The sequence below is a fragment of the Oncorhynchus nerka genome, linkage group LG18 (assembly GCF_034236695.1).
Source record: "Oncorhynchus nerka isolate Pitt River linkage group LG18, Oner_Uvic_2.0, whole genome shotgun sequence".
NCBI lineage: Eukaryota > Metazoa > Chordata > Actinopteri > Salmoniformes > Salmonidae > Oncorhynchus > Oncorhynchus nerka.
This window is the reverse complement of record NC_088413.1, coordinates 17,017,684-17,043,260: the sequence shown is the minus strand read 5'-3', so window position 1 is coordinate 17,043,260 and position 25,577 is coordinate 17,017,684. Positions and strand designations below refer to the sequence as shown.

The 25,577-nt window shown below is 43.9% G+C and overlaps 2 protein-coding genes across 4 annotated transcripts in view; one reads left to right on the top strand and one right to left on the bottom strand.

Annotated features, from left to right (window-relative positions):
* The window catches only part of LOC115115415 (up-regulator of cell proliferation-like), a 492,735-nt gene that overhangs the window by 412,979 nt on the left and 54,179 nt on the right, over positions 1-25,577 (bottom strand). The window lies entirely within an intron of this gene.
* LOC115118190 (C-type lectin domain family 4 member F-like) lies at positions 12,765-19,801 on the top strand. Of its 3 annotated transcripts, XM_065003584.1 has the most exons (8): positions 12,765-12,899; positions 14,535-14,610; positions 14,728-14,829; positions 14,916-16,295; positions 18,005-18,144; positions 18,220-18,329; positions 19,139-19,282; positions 19,507-19,801. In XM_065003584.1, exons 1-7 carry the CDS (start codon positions 12,816-12,818, stop codon positions 19,269-19,271), a joined length of 2,025 nt encoding a protein of 674 aa, XP_064859656.1. In that variant the 5' UTR covers positions 12,765-12,815; the 3' UTR covers positions 19,272-19,282; positions 19,507-19,801. The 3 variants fall into 3 exon arrangements, with proteins under 3 accessions (XP_064859656.1, XP_064859655.1, XP_064859657.1); XM_065003583.1 differs by having other exon boundaries at positions 19,139-19,801; XM_065003585.1 differs by lacking the exon at positions 14,728-14,829 and having other exon boundaries at positions 12,766-12,899; positions 19,139-19,801.

Below are 25,577 nucleotides of genomic sequence, written 5' to 3'. Positions count from 1 at the left end.
ATTATTGTTTGGCCTGTCTTAATCATGCTCTATCACTACAAATGTATTTATAAAGCTCTTCTTACATCAGCTGATGTCACAAAGTGCTGTACAGAAACCCAGCCTAAAACCTCAAACAGCAAGCAATGCAGGTGTAGAAGCACGGTGGCCAGTAAAAACTCCCTAGAAAGGCCAGAACCTACAATAGACCAGCTAGGTATCCTACAATAGACCAGCTAGGTATCCTACAATAGACCAGCTAGGTATCCTACAATAGACCAGCTAGGTATCCTACAATAGACCAGCTAGGTATCCTACAATAGACCAGCTAGGTATCCTACAATAGACCAGCTAGGTATCCTACAATAGACCAGCTAGGTATCCTACTATAGACCAGCTAGGTATCCTACAATAGACCATCTAGGGATCCTACTATAGGCCTGCTAGGGATCCTACTATAGGCCTGCTAGGGATCCTACTATAGGCCTGCTAGGTACTCTATAATAGGCCTGCTATGGATCCTACTATAGACCTGCTAGGGATCCTACTATAGGCCTGCTAGGGATCCTACTATAGGCCTGCTAGGTACTCTATAATAGGCCTGCTAGGGATCCTACTATAGGCCTGCTAGGGATCCTACTATAGGCCTGCTAGGGATCCTACTATAGGCCTGCTAGGTACTCTATAATAGGCCTGCTATGGATCCTACTATAGGCCTGCTAGGGATCCTACTATAGGCCTGCTATGGATCCTACTATAGGCCTGCTAGGGATCCTACTATAGGCCTGCTAGGTACTCTATAATAGGCCTGCTAGGGTTCCTACTATAGGCCTGCTAGGTACTCTATAATAGGCCTGCTAGGGATCCTACTATAGACCTGCTAGGTACTCTATAATAGGCCTGCTAGGGATCCTACTATAGGCCTGCTAGGTACTCTATAATAGGCCTGCTAGGGATCCTACTATAGGCCTGCTAGGGATCCTACTATAGACCTGCTAGGGATCCTACAATAGACCAGCTAGGGATCCTACTATAGACCTGCTAGGGATCCTACAATAGACCAGCTAGGGATCCTACTATAGACCTGCTAGGTACTCTATAATAGGCCTGCTAGGGATCCTACTATAGGCCTGCTAGGGATCCTACAATAGACCAGCTAGGGATCCTACTATAGACCTGCTAGGGATCCTACAATAGACCTGCTAGGGATCCTACTATAGACCTGCTAGGGATCCTACAATAGACCAGCTAGGGATCCTACTATAGACCTGCTAGGTACTCTATAATAGGCCTGCTAGGGATCCTACTATAGGCCTGCTAGGGATCCTACTATAGACCTGCTAGGGATCCTACTATAGACCTGCTAGGGATCCTACTATAGACCAGCTAGGGATCCTACTATAGACCTGCTAGGGATCCTACTATAGACCAGCTAGGGATCCTACTATAGGCCTGCTAGGTATCCTACAATAGACCTGCTAGGTACTCTATAATAGGCCTGCTAGGGATCCTACTATAGACCTGCTAGGTCCTCTATAATAGGCCTGCTAGGGATCCTACTATAGGCCTGCTAGGGATCCTGCTAGGGATCCTATAGGCCTGCTAGGATCCTACTATAGGCCTGCTATAATAGGCCTGCTAGGGATCCTATAGGCCTATAGACCTGCTAGGTACTCTATAATAGGCCTGCTAGGGATCCTACTATAGGCCTGCTAGGGATCCTACTATAGGCCTGCTAGGGATCCTACTATAGGCCTGCTAGGTACTCTATAATAGGCCTGCTAGGGATCCTACTATAGACCTGCTAGGTACTCTATAATAGGCCTGCTAGGGATCCTACTATAGGCCTGCTAGGGATCCTACTATAGGCCTGCTAGGTCCTACTAATAGGCCTGCTAGGGATCCTACTATAGGCCTGCTAGGGATCCTACTAATAGGCCTGCTAGGGATCCTATAATAGGCCTGCTAGGGATCCTACTATAGGCCTGCTAGGTACTCTATAATAGGCCTGCTAGGGATCCTACTATAGACCTGCTAGGTACTCTATAATAGGCCTGCTAGGTATCCTACTATAGGCCTGCTAGGTACTCTATAATAGGCCTGCTAGGGATCCTACTATAGGCCTGCTAGGTATCCTACTATAGACCTGCTAGGTACTCTATAATAGGCCTGCTAGGTATCCTACTATAGGCCTGCTAGGTACTCTATAATAGGCCTGCTATGTATCCTACTATAGGCCTGCTAGGTACTCTATAATAGGCCTGCTAGGTATCCTACTATAGACCTGCTAGGTACTCTATAATAGGCCTGCTAGGGATCCTACTATAGACCTGCTAGGTACTCTATAATAGGCCTGCTAGGTATCCTACTATAGGCCTGCTAGGTACTCTATAATAGGCCTGCTAGGGATCCTACTATAGACCAGCTAGGGATCCTACTATAGGCCTGCTAGGGATCCTACAATAGACCAGCTAGGTATCCTACTATAGACCAGCTAGGTATCCTACAATAGACCAGCTAGTGACCCTACAATAGACCAGCTAGGTATCCTACAATATACCTGCTAGTGACCCTACTATAGACCAGCTAGGTATCCTACAATAGACCAGCTAGGGATCCTACTATAGACCTGCTAGGGATCCTACAATAGACCAGCTAGGTATCCTACTATAGACCAGCTAGGTATCCTACAATAGACCATCTAGGGATCCTACTATAGGCCTGCTAGGGATCCTACTATAGACCAGCTAGGGATCCTACTATAGACCTGCTAGGGATCCTACTATAGACCAGCTAGGGATCCTACTATAGACCTGCTAGGGATCCTACTATAGACCAGCTAGGGATCCTACTATAGACCTGCTAGGGATCCTACAATAGACCTGCTAGGGATCCTACAATATACCAGCTAGGGATCCTACTATAGGCCTGCTAGGGATCCTACTATATAGGCCTGCTAGGGATCCTACTATAGACCTGCTAGGTACTCTATAATAGGCCTGCTAGGGATCCTACTATAGACCTGCTAGGTACTCTATAATAGGCCTGCTAGGGATCCTACTATAGGCCTGCTAGGGATCCTACTATAGGCCTGCTAGGGATCCTACTATAGGCCTGCTAGGTACTCTATAATAGGCCTGCTATGGATCCTACTATAGGCCTGCTAGGGATCCTACTATAGGCCTGCTATGGATCCTACTATAGGCCTGCTAGGGATCCTACTATAGGCCTGCTAGGTACTCTATAATAGGCCTGCTAGGGATCCTACTATAGGCCTGCTAGGTACTCTATAATAGGCCTGCTAGGGATCCTACTATAGGCCTGCTAGGTACTCTATAATAGGCCTAGGCTATAGGATCCTACTATAGGCTAGGTACTCTATATAGGCCTGCTAGGTATCCTACTATAGGCCTGCTAGGTACTCTATAATAGGCCTGCTAGGGATCCTACTATAGACCAGCTAGGGATCCTACTATAGGCCTGCTAGGGATCCTACAATAGACCTGCTAGGTATCCTACTATAGACCTGCTAGGGATCCTACTATAGACTGCACTCTAGTGACCCCTACAATAGACCAGCTAGGTATCCTACAATATACCTGCTAGTGACCCTACTATAGACCAGCTAGGTATCCTACAATAGACCAGCTAGGGATCCTACTATAGACCTGCTAGGGATCCTACAATAGACCAGCTAGGTATCCTACTATAGACCAGCTAGGTATCCTACAATAGACCTAGGGCTAGGGATCCTACTATAGGCCTGCTAGGGATCCTACTATAGACCTGCTAGGGATCCTACTATAGACCAGCTAGGGATCCTACTATAGACCAGCTAGGGATCCTACTATAGACCTGCTAGGGATCCTACTATAGACCAGCTAGGGATCCTACTATAGACCTGCTAGGGATCCTACAATAGACCTGTTAGGGATCCTACAATATACCAGCTAGGGATCCTACTATAGGCCTGCTAGGGATCCTACTATAGACCAGCTAGGGATCCTACTATAGACCTGCTAGGTACTCTATAATAGGCCTGCTAGGGATCCTACTATAGACCTGCTAGGTACTCTATAATAGGCCTGCTAGGGATCCTACTATAGGCCTGCTAGGGATCCTACTATAGGCCTGCTAGGGATCCTACTATAGGCCTGCTAGGTACTCTATAATAGGCCTGCTATGGATCCTACTATAGGCCTGCTAGGGATCCTACTATAGGCCTGCTATGGATCCTACTATAGGCCTGCTAGGGATCCTACTATAGGCCTGCTAGGTACTCTATAATAGGCCTGCTAGGGATCCTACTATAGGCCTGCTAGGTACTCTATAATAGGCCTGCTAGGGTTCCTACTATAGGCCTGCTAGGTACTCTATAATAGGCCTGCTAGGGATCCTACTATAGGCCTGCTAGGTACTCTATAATAGGCCTGCTAGGGATCCTACTATAGGCCTGCTAGGTACTCTATAATAGGCCTGCTAGGGATCCTACTATAGGCCTGCTAGGGATCCTACTATAGGCCTGCTAGGTACTCTATAATAGGCCTGCTAGAGATCCTACTATAGGCCTGCTAGGTACTCTATAATAGGCCTGCTAGAGATCCTACTATAGGCCTGCTAGGTACTCTATAAGAGGCCTGCTAGGGATCCTACTATAGACCTGCTAGGTACTCTATAATAGGCATGCTAGGGATCCTACTATAGGCCTGCTAGGGATCCTACTATAGGCCTGCTAGGTACTCTATAATAGGCCTGCTAGGGATCCTACTATAGGCCTGCTAGGTACTCTATAATAGGCATGCTAGGGATCCTACTATAGGCCTGCTAGGGATCCTACTATAGGCCTGCTAGGGATCCTACTATAGGCCTGCTAGGTACTCTATAATAGGCCTGCTAGAGATCCTACTATAGGCCTGCTAGGTACTCTATAATAGGCCTGCTAGGGATCCTACTATAGACCTGCTAGGGATCCTACTATAGACCTGCTAGGGATCCTACTATAGACCTGCTAGGGATCCTACTATAGGCCTGCTAGGGATCCTACTATAGACCTGCTAGGGATCCTACTATAGACCTGCTAGGGATCCTACTATAGACCTGCTAGGGATCCTACTATAGACCTGCTAGGGATCCTACTATAGACCTGCTAGGGATCCTACTATAGACCTGCTAGGGATCCTACTATAGACCAGCTAGGGATCCTACTATAGACCAGCTAGGGATCCTACTATAGACCTGCTAGGGATCCTACTATAGGCCTGCTAGGGATCCTACTATAGGTACTCTAGGCCTGCTAGGATCCTACCTGCTAGGGATCCTACTATAGGCCTGCTAGGTACTCTATAATAGGCCTGCTAGGGATCCTACTATAGGCCCTGCTAGGATCCTATAATAGGCCTGCTAGGGATCCTACTATAGGCCTGCTAGGATCTCTAGGCCTAATAGGCCTGCTAGGGATCCTACTATAGGCCTGCTAGGTACTCTATAATAGGCCTGCTAGGGATCCTACTATAGACCTGCTAGGTACTCTATAATAGGCCTGCTAGGGATCCTACTATAGGCCTGCTAGGGATCCTACTATAGGCCTGCTAGGGATCCTACTATAGGCCTGCTAGGATCTATAATAGGCCTGCTAGGGATCCTACTATAGGCCTGCTAGGGATCCTACTATAGGCCTGCTAGGATCCTAGGCCTATAGGCCTACTAGGCCTGGATCCTACTATAGGCCTGCTAGGGATCCTACTATAGGCCTGCTAGGGATCCTACTATAGGCCTGCTAGGGATCCTACTATAGGCCTGCTAGGGACTACTATAATAGGCCTGCTAGGGATCCTACTATAGGCCTGCTAGGGATCTCCTACTATAGGCCTGCTAGGTACTCTATAATAGGCCTGCTAGGGATCCTACTATAGGCCTGCTAGGTATACTCTATAATAGGCCTGCTAGGGATCCTACTATAGGCCTGCTAGGTATCTATAATAGGCCTGCTAGGGATCCTACTATAGGCCTGCTAGGATCTCTATAATAGGCCTGCTAGGGATCCTACTATAGACCTGCTAAGGCCTCTAGGGATAATAGGCCTGCTAGGGATCCTACTATAGGCCTGCTAGGGATCCTACTATAGGCCTGCTAGGGATCCTACTATAGGCCTGCTAGGATCCCTGCCTGCTAGGATCCTACTATAGGCCTGCTAGGTACTACTATAATAGGGCCTGCTAGGGATCCTACTATAGGCCTGCTAGGTACTCTATAATAGGCCTGCTAGGGATCCTACTATAGGCCTGCTAGGGATCCTACTATAGGCCTGCTAGGTACTCTATAATAGGCCTGCTAGGGATCCTACTATAGGCCTGCTAGGGATCCTACTATAGGCCTGCTAGGTACTCTATAATAGGCCTGCTATCCTATATAGGCCCTACTATAGGCCTGCTAGGGATCCTACTATAGGCCTGCTAGGGATCCTACTATAGGCCTGCTAGGGATCCTACTATAGGCCTGCTAGGTACTCTATAATAGGCCTGCTAGGGATCCTACTATAGGCCTGCTAGGTACTCTATAATAGGCCTGCTAGGGATCCTACTATAGGCCTGCTAGGTACTCTATAATAGGCCTGCTAGGGATCCTACTATAGGCCTGCTAGGTACTCTATAATAGGCCTGCTAGGGATCCTACTATAGGCCTGCTAGGTACTCTATAATAGGCCTGCTAGGGATCCTACTATAGGCCTGCTAGGGATCCTACTATAGGCCTGCTAGGTACTCTATAATAGGCCTGCTAGGGATCCTACTATAGGCCTGCTAGGTACTCTATAATAGGCCTGCTAGGATCCTACTATAGGCCTGCTAGGTACTCTATAATAGGCCTGCTAGGGATCCTACTATAGACCTGCTAGGTACTCTATAATAGGCATGCTAGGGATCCTACTATAGGCCTGCTAGGGATCCTACTATAGGCCTGCTAGGTACTCTATAATAGGCCTGCTAGGGATCCTACTATAGGCCTGCTAGGTACTCTATAATAGGATCCTACTATAGGCCTGCTAGGGATCCTAATAGGCCTGCTAGGGATCCTACTATAGGCCTGCTAGGGATCCTACTATAGGCCTGCTAGGTACTCTATAATAGGCCTGCTAGGGATCCTACTATAGGCCTGCTAGGTACTCTATAATAGGCCTGCTAGGGATCCTACTATAGACCTGCTAGGGATCCTACTATAGACCTGCTAGGGATCCTACTATAGGCCTGCTAGGGATCCTACTATAGACCTGCTAGGGATCCTACTATAGACCTGCTAGGGATCCTACTATAGACCTGCTAGGGATCCTACTATAGGCCTGCTAGGGATCCTACTATAGACCTGCTAGGATCCTACTATAGCCTGCTAGGGATCCTACTATAGGCCTGCTAGGGATCCTACTATAGACCTGCTAGGACCTATAATAGGCCTGCTAGGATCCTACTATAGACCAGGCTAGGGATCCTACTATAGACCAGCTAGGGATCCTACTATAGACCTGCTAGGGATCCTACTATAGGCCTGCTAGGTACTCTATAATAGGCCTGCTAGGGATCCTACTATAGGCCTGCTAGGGATCCTACTATAGGCCTGCTAGGTACTCTATAATAGGCCTGCTAGGGATCCTACTATAGGCCTGCTAGGTACTCTATAATAGGCCTGCTAGGGATCCTACTATACTAGGTACTCTATAATAGGCCTGCTAGGGATCCTACTATAGGCCTGCTAGGTACTCTATAATAGGCCTGCTAGGGATCCTACTATAGGCCTGCTAGGTACTCTATAATAGGCCTGCTAGGGATCCTACTATAGACCTGCTAGGTACTCTATAATAGGCCTGCTAGGGATCCTACTATAGGCCTGCTAGGTACTCTATAATAGGCCTGCTAGGGATCCTACTATAGGCCTGCTAGGGATCCTACTATAGGCCTGCTAGGTACTCTATAATAGGCCTGCTAGGGATCCTACTATAGGCCTGCTAGGCCTACTATAGGCCTGCTAGGATCCTACTATAGGATCCTACTATAGGCCTGCTAGGTACCTAGGCCTGCTAGGGATCCTACTATAGGCCTGCTAGGGATCCTACTATAGGCCTGCTAGGGATCCTACTATAGGCCTGCTAGGGATCCTACTATAGGCCTGCTAGGTACTCTATAATAGGCCTGCTAGGGATCCTACTATAGGCCTGCTAGGGATCCTACTATAGGCCTGCTAGGATCCTACTATAGGCCTGCTAGGTACTCTACTAGGCCTGCTATACTATAGGCCTGCTAGGATCCTACTATAGGCCTGCTAGGTACTCTATAATAGGCCTGCTAGGGATCCTACTATAGGCCCTAGGGGCTACTATAGGCCTATCCTAATAGGCCTGCTAGGGATCCTACTATAGGCCTGCTAGGATCCTACTATAGGCCTGCTATAATAGGCCTGCTAGGGATCCTACTATAGACCTGCTAGGTACTCTATAATAGGCCTGCTAGGGATCCTACTATAGGCCTGCTAGGGATCCTACTATAGGCCTGCTAGGGATCCTACTATAGGCCTGCTAGGATCTACTATAGGCCTGGGATCCTATATAGGCCCTACTATAGGCCTGCTAGGGATCCTACTATAGGCCTGCTAGGATCTATAATAGGCCTGCTAGGGATCCTACTATAGGCCTGCTAGGTACTCTATAATAGGCCTGCTAGGGATCCTACTATAGGCCTGCTAGGGATCCTACTATAGGCCTGCTAGGGATCCTACTATATAGGCACTCTATAATAGGCCTGCTAGGGATCCTACTATAGGCCTGCTAGGGATCCTACTATAGGCCTGCTAGGTATCCTACTAATAGGCCTGCCTATAATAGGCCTGCTAGGGATCCTACTATAGGCCTGCTAGGATCCTACTATAGGCCTGCTAGGGATCCTACTATAGGCCTGCTAGGGATCCTACTATAGGCCTGCTAGGTACTCTATAATAGGCCTGCTAGGGATCCTACTATAGGCCTGCTAGGTACTCTATAATAGGCCTGCTAGGGATCCTACTATAGGCCTGCTAGGTACTCTATAGGGATCCTAGGCCTGCTAGGGATCCTACTATAGGCCTGCTAGGGATCCTACTAATAGGCCTGCTAGGGATCCTACTATAGGCCTGCTAGGTACTCTATAATAGGCCTGCTAGGGATCCTACTATATAGGCCTGCTAGGGATCCTACTATAGGCCTGCTAGGTACTCTATAATAGGCCTGCTAGGGATCCTACTATAGGCCTGCTAGGTACTCTATAATAGGCCTCTATCCTACTATAGGCCTGCTAGGGATCCTACTATAGGCCTGCTAGGTACTCTATAATAGGCCTGCTAGGGATCCTACTATAGGCCTGCTAGGTACTCTATAATAGGCCTGCTAGGGATCCTACTATAGGCCTGCTAGGGATCCTACTAATAGGCCTGCTAGGGATCTATAATAGGCCTGCTAGGGATCCTACTATAGGCCTGCTAGGTACTCTATAATAGGCCTGATCCTACTATAGGGATCCTACTAATAGGCCTGCTAGGGATCCTACTATATAGGCCTGCTAGGGATCCTACTATAGGCCTGCTAGGTACTCTATAATAGGCCTGCTAGGGATCCTACTATAGGCCTGCTAGGTACTCTATAATAGGCCTGCTAGGGATCCTACTATAGACCTGCTAGGTATCCTATAATAGGCCTGCTAGGGATCCTACTATAGGCCTGCTAGGGATCCTACTATAGGCCTGCTAGGGATCCTAATAGGCCCTGCTAGGGATCCTACTATAGGCCTGCTAGGGATCTACTAATAGGGGCCTGCTAGGGATCCTACTATAGGCCTGCTAGGATCCTACTATACCTGCTAGGGATCCTACTATAGACCTGCTAGGGATCCTACTATAGGCCTGCTAGGGATCCTACTATAGGCCTGCTAGGGATCCTACTATAGGCCTGCTAGGGATCCTACTATAGGCCTGCTAGGGATCCTACTATAGGCCTGCTAGGATCTCTACTATAGGCCTGCTAGGGATCCTACTATAGGCCTGCTAGGTACTGCTAGGGATCCTACTATAGGCCTGCTAGGGATCCTACTATAGGCCTGCTAGGTACTCTATAATAGGCCTGCTAGGGATCCTATAGGCCTACTCTATATAGGCCTGCTAGGGATCCTACTATAGGCCTGCTAGGCCTGGGATCCTACTATAGGCCTGCTAGGATCTATAATAGGCCTGCTAGGGATCCTACTATAGGCCTGCTAGGTATAGGCCTCTATAATAGGCCTGCTAGGGATCCTACTATAGGCCTGCTAGGTACTCTATAATAGGCCTGCTAGGGATCCTACTATAGGCCTGCTAGGTACTCTATAGGCCTGCTAGGGCCTGCTAGGGATCCTACTATAGGCCTGCTAGGGATCCTACTATAGGCCTGCTAGGGATCCTACTATAGGCCTGCTAGGGATCCTACTATAGGCCTGCTAGGGATCCTATAATAGGCCTGCTAGGGATCCTACTATAGGCCTGCTAGGGATCCTATAATAGGCCTGCTAGGGATGCTAGGATCCTACTATAGGCCTGCTAGGGATCCTACTATAGGCCTGCTAGGTACTCTATAATAGGCCTGCTAGGGATCCTACTATAGGCCTGCTAGGGATCCTACTATAGGCCTGGTACTCTATAATAGGCCTGCTAGGGGATCCTACTATAGGCCTGCTAGGGATCCTACTATAGGCCTGCTAGGTCCTATAATAGGCCTGCTAGGATCCTACTATAGGCCTGCTAGGTATCTATAATAGGCCTGCTAGGGATCCTACTATAGGCCTGCTAGGTACTCTATAATAGGCCTGCTAGGGATCCTACTATAGACCTGCTAGGTACTCTATAATAGGCCTGCTAGGGATCCTACTATAGGCCTGCTAGGGATCCTACTATAGACCTGCTAGGCCTGCTAGGGATCCTACTATAGGCCTGCTAGGTAGGCCTCTAGGGATCCTACTATAGGCCTGCTAGGGATCCTATAATATAGGATAGGCCCTAGACCTAGGCTAGGGATCCTACTATAGACCTGCTAGGATCTACTATAGGCCTGCTAGGGATCCTACTATAGGCCTGCTAGGTCCTCTATAATAGGCCTGCTAGGGATCCTACTATAGGCCTGCTAGGGATCTACTATAGGCCTGCTAGGGATAGACCTGCTACTATAGGCCTGCTAGGGATCCTACTATAGACCTGCTAGGGATCCTACTATAGGCCTGCTAGGGATCCTACTATAGGCCTGCTAGGGATCCTACTATAGGCCTGCTAGGGATCCTACTATAGGCCTGCTAGGTACTCTATAATAGGCCTGCTAGGGATCCTACTATAGGCCTGCTAGGGATCCTACTATAGGCCTGCTAGGTACTCTATAATAGGCCTGCTAGGGATCCTACTATAGCCCTGCTAGGTACTCTATAATAGGCCTGCTAGGGATCCTACTATAGGCCTGCTAGGTATTCTATAATAGGCCTGCTAGGGATCCTACTATAGGCCTGCTAGGTACTCTATAATAGGCCTGCTAGGGATCCTACTATAGACCTGCTAAGTACTCTATAATAGGCCTGCTAGGGATCCTACTATAGGCCTGCTAGGGATCCTACTATAGGCCTGCTAGGGATCCTACTATAGGCCTGCTATGTACTCTATAATAGGCCTGCTAGAGATCCTACTATAGGCCTGCTAGGTACTCTATAATAGGCCTGCTAGGGATCCTACTATTGGCCTGCTAGGTACTCTATAATAGGCCTGCTAGGGATCCTACTATAGGCCTGCTAGGGATCCTACTATTGGCCTGCTAGGCACTCTATAATAGGCCTGCTAGGGATCCTACTATAGGCCTGCTAGGGATCCTACTATAGGCCTGCTAGGTACTCTATAATAGGCCTGCTAGGGATCCTACTATAGGCCTGCTAGGTACTCTATAATAGGCCTGCTAGGGATCCTACTATAGGCCTGCTAGGTACTATATAATAAGCCTGCTAGGGATCCTACTATAGGCCTGCTAGGTACTCTATAATAGGCCTGCTAGGGATCCTACTATAGGCCTGCTAGGTACTCTATAATAGGCCAGCTGACTGCAGGATGCCAAATGCATTAAAGAGAAGGGGGTGGGGGGATAACTAATGTTGTCTCCAGAGTGATTAATATGTTACGAGCTAGGCCTGTCACGGACAGTTTGGTGAATCTGTTATTGGCTTAAACCATTCTAGCACCCTCCTCCTGAACAGGGTTCAACAAGTAGTTCTACACCTGCATTGCTTGCTGTTTGGGGTTTTAGGCTGGGTTTCTGTACAGCACTTTGAGATATCAGCTGATGTACGAAGGGCTATATAAATACATTTGATTTGATTTGATTTAGTTACAATAGGTCTGCTATGGATTCTGCAAGTAGGTCAGGACAGGAACAGGATTAGAAAGTTCAGAACCCAGTTTGAACACTGAACATTGTTATAAAATGGCAGTTGACAGGGATTTAAATAAGATATAGACACATTTAGCCTTCCAAGTTTTCTAAGCTTTAGAATTCTGGAGTAACTGAACATTCAACCATTACTTTTAACCTAAATTATACCTTTGACCCCTATAGCTCATGTGCTTGAGAGAGAGGGGAAATGAAACACTTATATGCAGCATTCTGTAACTTGAACTTTCAGTTTGACTTACTTCCTGTCAACCACGTTGCCTTTTATCTGAACCTAACATCCAGTGGTATATTAGTTCATAATTGTTTTACCAAATTTAAAGGATATGCTGACGTTGACACAAAAGGTGGGGTCTCTCAGACTATAAACAACATGGACACGTTATTCCAATCTTACTTTGATGCTCATTCATTTAACATATTTGTATGCATCCGTTTTCAACTCTCAAAGACTGTGGTAAGATTGTATTTCTCTATTTCACCAGATATGATCATTTTATGAGGTGTGTTTATTGTCTGATTCTTATGTAATATGTTAGTGTCTCTGGGAGACTAAGCAGGTGAACAGTAAACAGGACAAAGTACATAACTACAATACATGCGGAAAGTATTCAGACCCCTTGACTTTTTCCACATGTTGTTACGTTACAGCCTTATTCTGAATTTTCTTTGTTTTAAATCCTCTCATCAATCTACACACAAAACCCCATAATGAAAAAATAAAACTGAAGTATTTTACTCAGTACTTTGTTGAAGCACCTTTGGCAGTGATTACAGTCTTCTTGGGTATGACGCTACAAGCTTGGCACACCTGTATTTGGGGAGTTTCTCCCATTCTCCTCTGCAGATCCTCTCAAGCTCTGTCAGGTTGGATGGGAGAGTCGCTGCACAGCTATTTTCAGGTCTCGCCAGAGATGTTCAATCGGGTTCAACGCTGTGCTCTGGCTGGGCCACTCAAGGACATTCAGAGACTTGTCCCGAAGCCACTCCTAAGTTCTCTTGGCTGTGTGCTTAGGGTCATTGTCCTGTTGGAAGGTGAACCTTCGCCCAAGTCTGAGGTCCTCAGCGCTCTGTACTTTGCTCCGTTCATCTTTCCCTCGTTCCTGACTGATCTTCCAGTCCCTGCTGCTGAAAAATATCCCCATAGTATGATGCTGCCACCACCATGCTTCACCGTAGGGATAGTGCCAGGTTTCCTTCAAACTTTACGCTTGGCATTCAGGCCAAAGTGTTCAATCTTGCTTTCTTTAGACCAGAGCATCTTGTTTCTCATGGTCTGAGAGCCTTAAAGTGCCTCTTGGCAAACTCCAAGCGGGCTGTTATGTGCCTTTTACTACCATCTGTCTGGACACTCTACCATATTAGTACCCTTCCCCAGATCTGTGCCTCGACACAATCCTGTCTCGGAGCTCTACGGACAATTCCTTTGACCTCATGGCTTGGGTTTTGCTCTGACATGCAATGTCAACTGTGGGACCTTACAGGTGTGTGCCTTTCCAAATAATGTCAAAAAAATTATATTTACCACAGGTGGACTCCCAATCAAGTTGTAGAACATCTCAAGATGAGCAATGGAGACAGGATGCACCTGAGCTCAATTTCGAGTCTCATAGCAAATGGTCTGAATACTTATGTAAATATTCTATTTCTGTTTTTAGATTTAATGCATTTGCATAAAAATCTAAAACATGTTTATACTTGTCATTATGGGGTATTTTATGTAGATTTAATTTTTTATAAAAAGCATTATATGATAAGGCTGTAACGTAACAAAATGTGGAAAAAGTCAAGGGGTCTGAATACTTTCCATATGCACTGTATGTCAATTACTGAAGTGTGCTTGTTTGAGCTCGACCAACGTGTATGTGTCACTAGTTGGGTAGAGATTGGGACTATCCTATTGTTTCCTTTATACCGGTTAAGCTAAGTCAAGACTGGGTAAGCTAGGTCAAGACTGGGTAAGCTAAGTCAAGTCCTCAAGTATTTGACAAAACATAAGACACAGATACAAACCTATACTAGAGCTGAAGTAAGAGAGGAAAATATAGCATTTAACTTCTAGAAATGTAAGAGACAATCTATACAAACACAGGTGGAGAATCCAACAATGCAGACCATGGATATTGAGGACGACACGTCTCCCAACAAGCCCAGTGTTACATTTTCAGGTATCAATTCAAGTACAAACACACAGCTTTTGTACCTTCAAATCCTGGATGATATAAGTATGTTAACGTTACCAGAGAGAGTTCAAAGATCTTACATGATACATCCCTGTGATTCAGCTAATTTTCCATGGTGGAAGAGACCCTCTGGAATTGCTGCAGTGTGTCTCGGGCTGCTGTGTGTTCTCCTATTGGCTGGGATCATAGGCTTGTTTGTCTACTGTAAGTTTAGAATGTTTTGACATAAATATGTGTAACCTTCAGTGGTGTAATAGTTAAACATATGTATTTAATTTTCCATTTTAAAGATGGCGTCATTGATCATTACTACTCAACAGAGAGAGACCAACAGACCAGTTACAGCCTTCTGACTAAAGAAGGAGATCAGCAACCAACCAGTTATAATAACTTGACTAAAGAGGGACAACAGCTACAGACAGGTTACAACACCCTGACTAAAGAGAGAGACCAGCTACAGAGCAGTTACAACAACCTGACTGAAGAGAGAGACGAGCTACAGACCAGTTACAACACCCTGACTAAAGAGAGAGACCAGCTACAGAGCAGTTACAACAACCTGACTGAAGAGAGAGACCAGCTACAGACCAGTTACAACACCCTGACTAAAGAGAGAGACCAGCTACAGACCAGTTACAACACCCTGACTAAAGAGAGAGACCAGATACAGAGCAGTTACAACAACCTGACTGAAGAGAGAGACGAGCTACATACCAGTTACAACACCCTGACTAAAGAGAGAGACCAGATACAGAGCAGTTACAACAACCTGACTGAAGAGAGAGATGAGCTACAGACCAGTTACAACACCCTGACTAAAGAGAGAGACCAGCTACAGATCAGTTACAACACCCTGACTAAAGAGAGAGACCAGCTACAGACCAGTTACAACACCCTGACTAAAGAGAGAGACCAGCTACAGACCAGTTACAACACCCTGACTAAAAAGAGAGACCAGCTACAGAATAGTCTCGCAACCAAAATTAAGGAGAAAGACCAGTTGCAGAATACTCTGAACACAATAACTCAGGAAAGAGATCAACTGCAGAATAGTCTTAATACAAAAACAAAGGAGAGAAACCAGCTACAGAGTAGCCTAAATACCAGGACCACAGAGAGAGACCAGCTACAGAATAGCCTAAATACCAGGACCACAGAGAGAGACCAGCTACAGAATAGCCTAAATACCAGGACCACAGAGAGAGACCAGCTACAGAATAGCCTAAATACCAGGACAAAAGAGAGAGACCAGCTACAAAATAGTCTCACCACAAGGACCGAAGACAGGGACAAGCAACAAAATAGTCTTAAAGTCATGACTGCTGAAAGGGATCAATTAAAAAATAATCTTAACTCAAGGACTAAAGAGAGAGACCAGTTACAGAATAGTCTTAATACCAAAACTAAGGACAGAGACCAGTTGCGGAATACTCTCACCACAATAACTCGGGAGAGAGACCAGTTGCAGAATAGTCTAAATAACAGGACCATAGAGAGAGACCAGTTGCAGAATAGTCTAAATAACAGGACCATAGAGAGAGACCAGTTACAGAATCATCTCAATTCCACAACCACTGAAATGGACAAGTTGAAGAAGAGTGTGGAGAATAGAACTATGGAGCGTGACCAACTACAGAAGGAGAGGGAAAGGCTGAACTGTAATATCACAGGTAAGGAAAGTAATTTGCAGTAGAGCCCTGTTTTCAATACAACGAAATAAAAACACGTGCACAACTACACAGACAAGATGCCTTAAGAAAACAATCACAATTAACATTTAAAAGATCAGAAATCTATTTTTTCCATTGTGCAGGGAGCAGCAAACATCCATTTTAATAGTTTTTTGTAAATTGTTCCACATGTAAGGTGCATCACCACTGAAGGGACATGTTCTGATCTGTGTAGAAACTGTGGGGATCTGAAGTGTAATGTAATACATTGACCCAGTTTTATAATTAGTAATTCTAGAAGAGACTATAGATGTCAGATACATTGGAAGTTGTTACTTGTACATCAAGCTGCCTCTACAGAAACAGGAGACTAGATCATATGAGATGTTCTGACCTCTCATAAGCCAAGGCTTGTGCAAAGCTACTTACTTATTCAATGTGTGAATAAATAATAGTTGTAAAAGTTATGTTTAACGTGTAAATGTCAGATACAATGAACAAAAATATAAACGCAACATGTAAAGTGTTGGTCTCATGTTTCATGAGCAGAAATAAAAGATACCAGAAATGTTCCATACACACAAAAAGCCAGTTTCTCTCAAATGCTCAAATTTGTTTTCATCTCTGTTAGTGAGCATTTCTCCTTTGCCAAGATGATCCTTCCACCTGACAGGTGTGGCATATCAAGAAGCTGATTAAACAGCATCATAATTACACAGGTGCAACTTGTGCTGGGGACAATAAAAGGACACACTAAATTGTGCAGTCTTGTCCACAACACAATACAGATGTCTCAAGTTAAGGGATCATGCAATTGGCATGGCGACTACAAGAATGTCGACCAGAGCTGTTGCCAGATAATTGAAAGTTCATTTCTCTACCGTAAGCCGCCTCCAACGTCGTTTTAGAGAATTTGTCAGTACGTCCAACCGGCCTCACAACCCCAGACCACGTGTAACCACGCCAGCTCAGGACATCCACATCTGACTCCTTCACCTGCCACCCGGACAGCTGATGAAAATGGGTTTGCACAACAAGAATTTCAGTGCAAACTGTCAAAAATCGTCTCAGGGAAGCTAATTTGTATGCCGCAAGGATCTGTACACAGTTCCTGGAATCTGAAAATGTTCCAGTTCTTCCATGTCCTGAATAGTCACCAGACATATCACCCATTGAGCATGTTTGTGATGCTCTGGATTGACGTGTACAGCAACGTGTTCCAGTTCCCGCCAATATCCAGCAACTTTGCACAGCCATTGAAGTGGAGTGGGACAACATTCCACAGGCCACAATCAACAGCCTGATCAACTCTATGTGAAGGAGACAAATGGTGGTTGTCTGATCCACACCCCTACCTTTTATTTAAGATATCTGTGACCAACAGATGCGTGTCTGTATTCCCAGTCATGTGAAATCCATACATTAGGGCCTAAAAAATGTATTTCAATGGACTGATTTCCTTATATGAACTGTAACTATGTGACATTTTTTAAATTATTGCTCCGTTTATATTCCTCAGTGTAAAAGCTGTAGGCAAACAGGTAATTCACACAAACGATTGCTGTGGGAAATCACCAGAACATTTGATTTATTTCCTGGGGAAAGGCAGAATCAGCTCAGTGGAAGGGTTCATTAGCTTTATCTGAGTCATGTTCTTTTTATTTTAAATAACATTCAAGTAACACATATGGTAAATGTGAAACTTCTAGGGTCCTGTCCTGAAGGATGGAGAAGGTTTGGCTGCAGCTGTTACTACCTCTCTACTGAGAGGAAATCCTGGGAGGAGAGTAGACAGGACTGTCTGGAGAGAGGAGCAGATCTGGTGATCATTAACAGTGAAGAGGAACAGGTGAGAGACAGAGATACTTTATTTATTTGTCCATCATGTGTTAGTAACAATGATTTTTCTGTTCCTCAACAACAGACATTCATCAATGGGTTTGAATCAGTCACTTTTGCCTGGATTGGTCTGACTGATTCTGTTACTGAGGGGACCTGGAAATGGGTGGACGGCACCCCACTGACCACAGCAAGGTAAGAGACTACTGCTCTATAATAACACTGACCACCCCAAGGTAAGAGACTACTGATCTATAATAACACTGACCTCCCCAAGGTAAGAGACTACTGCTCTATAATAACACTGACCACCCCAAGGTAAGAGACTACTGCTCTATAATAACACTGACCACCCCAAGGTAAGAGACTACTGCTCTATAATAACACTGACCACCCCAAGGTAAGAGACTACTGCTCTATAATAACACTGACCACCCCAAGGTAAGAGACTACTGCTCTATAATAACACTGACCACCCCAAGGTAAGAGACTACTGCTCTATAATAACACTGACCACCCCAATGTAAGAGACTACTGCTGTAATAACACTGACCACCCCAAGGTAAGAGACTACTGCTCTATAATAACACTGACCACCCCAATGTAAGAGACTACTGATCTATAATAACACTGACCACCCCAAGGTAAGAGACTACTGCTCTATAATAACACTGACCACCCCAAGGTAAGAGACTACTGCTCTATAATAACACTGACCACCCCAAGGTAAGAGACTACTGCTCTATAATAACACTGACCACCCCAAGGTAAGAGACTACTGCTATAATAACACTGACCACCCCAAGGTAAGAGACTCCTGCTCTATAATAACACTGACCACCCCAAGGTAAGAGACTCCTGCGCTATAATAACACTGATCACTCCAAGGTAAAATACTACTGCGCTATAATAACACTGGAAGGAGTTGGACTGATTCTCTGTGTTGTTCATACTCTAGGTTCTGAGAGACATGTCAGTCTAACTCTGTGTTGTTTTTACTGCAGCTATTGGGGGAGAAGACATCCTAATGCTGGTACATACCATAACTGTGGGTTTCACTATTACGTATCATCAGGCCATGGAGTATGGTGGAGTTTTGATTGTTCCTCTTCACAACAGTGGATCTGTGAGAAATAGGCTTCTCTTAGGTACATTCTCTACACTGCTGATTAATGAACTCTACTGTATGTTAATGATGGTCTGAAAGACTGATGGGATTTGATAGAATGGTACTCTGAACTACACGTAGGAGAGAAACATACAACATACAGGACCTGAACAAGAGTCTCCCACGGGAGAAAACAACACCTTTATTAGACAAAGAGGAAATTCCCTTTTGGACCGATAGCTGACACTGATTTTCAACTCGCAGGCGGGACTACCACATCACGTGACGATGAACAACCAATCATGACCGACTCATGTCTGCTACACAAGCTGACACACAATCATTTATTCATATGTCAAACAATGATGTGTAGAATATAGATATCATTCAATAGCCACTGTCAATCAATTACTGTTAAGTTCTACATTTCTAAATACATTTAAAATGACTGTATATGTTTATTAGTAATACAGTGTCTGCTTCTTGTGCTTTTATCATTCCGTACTTAAACGTGTACTTCCTGCTTATTCAATAAATAATTTAATCTAGATTAAAGACATTTCTTGTCTAGTACATTTTTGTTCCCTCTAATCTGTTCTATACTTTAATCTTAAAACTTGTTGAGGATAGGGGGCAGTATTTTGACTTTGGATGAATTGCGTGCCCATAGTGAACTGCATCCTACTCTGTCCTAGATTGCTAATAGATGCATATTATTATTACTATTGGATGGAAAACACTCTGAAGTTTCTAAAACTGTTTGAATTATGTCTGTGAGTATAACAGAACTCATAGGGCAGGCAATCTTCCAAACAAGAAGTGAAATTCTGAATGTGGGTCAACTTTGATGTCATCGCCCCCTCCTTTCCCAACAAGATATGGATCTGGTAACACTTCCTACACCTTCCACTAGATGTCCTCATTCAGTAGAAAGTGGAATGGGGCATTTGCTGTGAACTTTGACCGAATGGGAGGGGAAATAGTCAGTGTCCCGACAGAATGCCATTTTCCTGTGGCGCATTTCTCTGTGGGTGCCACCGTCGTTCCATTTGGCTGCAGATGAAAACGTTTCATCCGGTTGGAACGTTATTGGATATATATGATAATAACATCCTGAAGATTGATTCTCTACTTAGTTTGACCAGTTTATTCACCTGGAATATATCTTTTTGAAGTTTTCGTGCGTTGTCCTGCGTTGTCCTGGACCAGCAGTCAGTTTTTGGGCACGTGAGCTGAAAGTGATAGCAAATGCAGCTAATTGGACACTAGTATTGGACATTATGGAACAAAACAACAATTTATTGTGGAACTAGGACTCCTTGGACTACATTCTGATGAAATATCAAAGGTAAGGGAATATTTATGAAGTAATTTCGTATTTCTGTTGACTCCAACATGGCGGACAAATACTTTTACGTCTGAGCGCTGTCTCAGATTATTGCATGGTAGGCTTTTTCGTAACGTTTTAAAAAAATCTGACACAGCGGTTTATATTAACCTCTTCAACCTATGGGGGCGCTATGTCATTATTGGATAAAAAGACGTGCCCGTTTTAAGCGCAATATTTTGTCACGAAAAGATGCTCGACTATGCATGGAATTGACAGCCTTGGAAAGACAAACTCTGACGTCTCCAAAACTTCAAAGATATTATCTGTGAGTGCCCCAGAACTAATGCTACAGGCGAAACCAAGATGAAGTTTCATACAGGAAATGCCCCAGATTCTGAAGGCGCTGTGTTCCAATGTCTCCTTATATGGCTGTGAATGCGCCAGGAATGAGCCTGCCCTTTCTGTCGTTTCCCCAAGGTGTCTGCAGCATTGTGAAGTGTTTGTAGGCATATCATTGGAAGATTGACCATAAAGAGACTACATTTACCTGGTGTCCCGCCCGGTGTCCTGGGAAATTTTGCGTAATCTGTAGGTCCAAGACGCGTTCCATTTCTTCAGAAGAGAAAGTCAATTTGAACGAAGGATTTTAACTTCCGATAGATATGTGAAAAACACCTTGAGGATTGATTCTAAACATCGGTTTGCCATGTTTCTGTCGATATTATGGAGTTAATTTGGAAAAAAGTTCGCGTTTTAATGACTTAATTTAATTTTTTTTTTTTTCCTTACCCAAACGTGATGAACAAAACGGAGCGATTAGTCGACACAATTAATATTTTTTCTAAAAACAGAACATTTGCTATCTAACTGAGAGTCTCCTCATTGAAAACATCCGAAGTTCTTCAAAGGTAAATTATTTTATTTGAATTCTTTTCTGGTTTTTGTGAAAATGTTGCATGCTGAAAGAGAGGCATAATCCTATGCTAGGCTATCAATACTGTTACACAAATGCTTGTTTAGCTATGGTTCAAAAGCATATTTTGAAAATCTGAGATGACAGTGTTGTTAACAAAAGGCTAAGCTTGAGAGCAAATAGATTAATTTAATTTCATTTGCGATTTTCATGAATAGTTAACATTGTGTTACCATAATGAGTTAAGCCAATCGAGATCCGGGATGAGCAAGCTGAACACAAGTGAAAGAGTTGGCCACATTCAGAAGCCAAAGTGCATCTTAAATTATATCAATAGAACGGAATTGTATCTTTATTCAAAGTTTATGAGGCATGTATTTTTTATCTACATACTTTTTCAGTTCCTAAACGGATATTTGAACGGGCAGTTCTGAACATGTCCATAGATGTAAAGTCCACCATTGTGGATATAAATATGCATATTATCAGACTACAAAACATACATGCATTATTGTTTTAACATGTCCATTAATTTTGGTGTCATTGATGAAGATTTTCAAAAGGTTAGAAATTCATTTTTAATGTCTAATTCAAATGACAAGTATAGTTTGTGACATCTTAATGCTGTATATTAACAAAATGCTGCGTTTTAAAATGATATTAAATGAAGATTAAAATATATAACAGATGGGTTTTGTACAAAACAAAATTTGAGCAAAATGGGGCATAATGACAGGGTTGGCTTAGATTGTTGACAAGATGTTTATCTTTCATTCCAATGTTTGAAAACTTGTTAATTTGAACAAGTTACATATTTCTCAAATACATATTTTGTTGAATTCCCTGAGACAGCAGCCTTTTCAGCTGAATGGGGAATAGTGAAATCAGTCAAAACACCTAAAACAAGAAACAGTTTCAATAATGATGAATCTAGCTGAAAGACACCTCTCTGTCTCTTCACCACATGGAAGAGAGTGAATGTTACTGCAATTTGGTCATTTGAACTCATATCATGTTAACTTCTCCAGAAAGTTGTAGCTCAAACAGAAGTGGGAACTAACAGAGAGTCACTGACAACAACCAAACAGAAACAGGTGGGTTTAGGAGGGGTTCTGAAAGACACTCATGGGGGAGTCCACTGGGAGTTGACTAGCAACAACTGGAACCTAAAAGACACACATCATGAGCACACACTAAATGTTCCCCAAGAACAGGCAAACAAAAGAAAAACCCACACCAAACTGAAGACACCAAACTTGAAAGACAAGAAGCAAACCAAAAAGTGGAGCAAAATGAAAACAGGGAAGACCTGATGAAGGAATGTTTTTCTATCAAATAGGGAGCACCAACTGAGGGTTTTTACCCTCACATCTCTCAACACAACTGGAGCACTGGGCCAGACACTCTTAAATAGCACCTGGGCCAACATGTCATGCTCAAGTACATTTGTCTAAGTTGGCACATATGAGAATAAACCCTGTCAAATAAGTGTATAACAATGTCGCCTTTTTCCTCCGGTGACAAGTGCGCCAAAAATAAAATGTTTTCTAGAATCTCTGAGTTACTCAATCGTCCAATAGGAACAGTGAGTATTGTGCTTTCTTCATGCTCTTTAGGAAGACTACAGTCTGACTTCTGTCCCATGGAAGCACACACATTTAGTTTTAGTGACGTTTTCAGCTAACCCATCTGTATAAAAACATACCTTAAAATATATTTGTTAGTACTAATGTTACTGTTCCCACAACAACAAAGTAATATCTAAATACATGTAATATGGTCTTTGAAACATTTAGCTGAAATAATGTTGAATTCCATTCCTATGGAGGACTGCTCCTACTGGGGAGTGGCCAATATGGCGGCCGGTGGCTTCAAAGCCTCTCATTGGCCAATACAAAGCATCAGCAATCCAGGTTTATATACATCATTGGTTTCTAATTTGTTCAATCTGACCTTTTTTTTCCAAACTGGAAACAACCCAGCCATCACACAATTACTGTCGATTTTAAATCGAGTGCTTTTAATTTACAGCATTTCCCTCACAACCAAACATTTTCAAAGTTTCCCAATTAGAGAGAGGGATGGGCTCAACTTCTTGTGGTGCGCAGTGCTCAATTTCAGAACAGCTGTCTGTCTAAACGCACACAGAACTGTGAAGTGGAGACCCTGATCTATGACGTCATGTATAGCATGTTACTGTACAGCCACAGCATTACACAATTTAGGCGTTTATCAGTGTCCAAATCTGCCATATTCAACCACTATCTGGGTATGAGTGTGAAGGACTACAGACTGGGATTCAATGCAAGGCATGTTATAGTGTGAAGAACTTTACAGCTGACAATGCACCTTTTAAAGGCATTTCCCCCCTATGTTAGCAGGAACTGCCTTCATGGTAAACACTGTTCATGTCGCTTCAAACCTAAAGGACCAATAGTGTATCATGCTGTAGTCCATGTTTAATTCATGGAGTTGTATTGGAGCTATGTGAGCTGGTCCACCATTCATCAGGCCCAGGGAACACACACCTGTTGTCTAATAGGCTGTGGTTACAATTTCAACATTTACCATCATGGTGTGATGTAACAATTTAACCACAAACTGATTTCATTTGTATGTTTTTACAGTTATCAACACATTCAAATGACAGGTTTATGTGGACCATGTGTTCATTCTACTTATGAAGCTAGTGTGTGTGTGTTTCTGTCTTTACGTCTGTCTGTACTTGCATTGAAACCTGGAAATGTAACACCAACACCATCCATTTCTCTGGGCTTGTCAGCACTATGTGTCATCATCAATATCCATGGTCTTCATTGCTCTAGTTATTTGCTTTCAACCCCACTGGCAGGTTTTTTAATCACCCCCTGCTCAGTCCCCCAGAACCACTAACACATTACATAACAATCAGCCATAAAATGATCATATCATGTGAAATGAGGAAAATTAATCTTATCGAGGTCTTTGAGAGTTGAAAATGCATTCACCATATATGTTACATTGGATTGTTGTTAAGACAAACAACACAATTGAAGTGATGGAGCATTATTAAGACAGGCCAAACAATAATGAACTGATGTACCACTGTCTGATAGGTTCAGATACATCATGTGACAACAACAGAATGTGTGGTTGGTTGGAAACAGGCAGGAAGTGTAACTAAAGTTTACAGTCAATCTCAAGTCCAACTAAACGTTGCAGACTGCTGCACAGAAGTGTTTCACAACCCCCTGTTTCAAGCACAACATCTGGGGTTATGAATGGGGTTATGAATGGGTTTATGAATGGGGTTATGAATGGGGTTATGAATGGGGTTATGAATGGGTTTATGAATGGGGTTATGAATGGGTTTATGAATGGGGTTATGAATGGGGTTATGAATGGGTTTATGAATGGAGTTATGAATGGGGTTATGAATGGGTTTATGAATGGGGTTATGAATGGAGTTATGAATGGGGTTATGAATGGGGTTATGAATGGGGTTATGACTGGTCAAATATTCTGTTCCTCCAGAAGCCTCAATACCAAAATGTGTCTATACCTTACTTTCAAAGATATGTTTTGTGAATTAATATGTTCTGTGTGACTAACAGTGCAGGGAATCTTCCGCAGTAAAATAAACCCAATGGACTCGATGCAAAGAAAATGCAGATCTAGAGATCCACCATCTCAGGAATACTGACCTGGGATCAAGTCCTCCCTGTCCACATGACCGTATTCATTGTGATCAAAAACAATAAACAGATCCTGGATCAGCACACCTACACTGAGACATTTGACAAATATGGGGCCCTGACTTGAGTCTGCTAATGAGGCACTTTCTTTAGGTTTTACAAAAGTCTAAATACTTTACAGAAACTACAGAGAAAAAAAGAGGAAAGTGAAAGATAAAAATATGAAAGTTTGGTGTGAGAAAAAGAGAAGTGGAGGAGCTGTGTCAGGGTTATGAGAAGGAATCCACCTAACACTCCACTCTGGTAACATGTGACTTCTTAAAGTCCTATACAGTTTCTTGTAAACCACTAGATCTTGGTTGACCTACAGTAGGCCCTACAAGGCCTTACAACAGGCTAGCTACCCAGTTAGCAACAA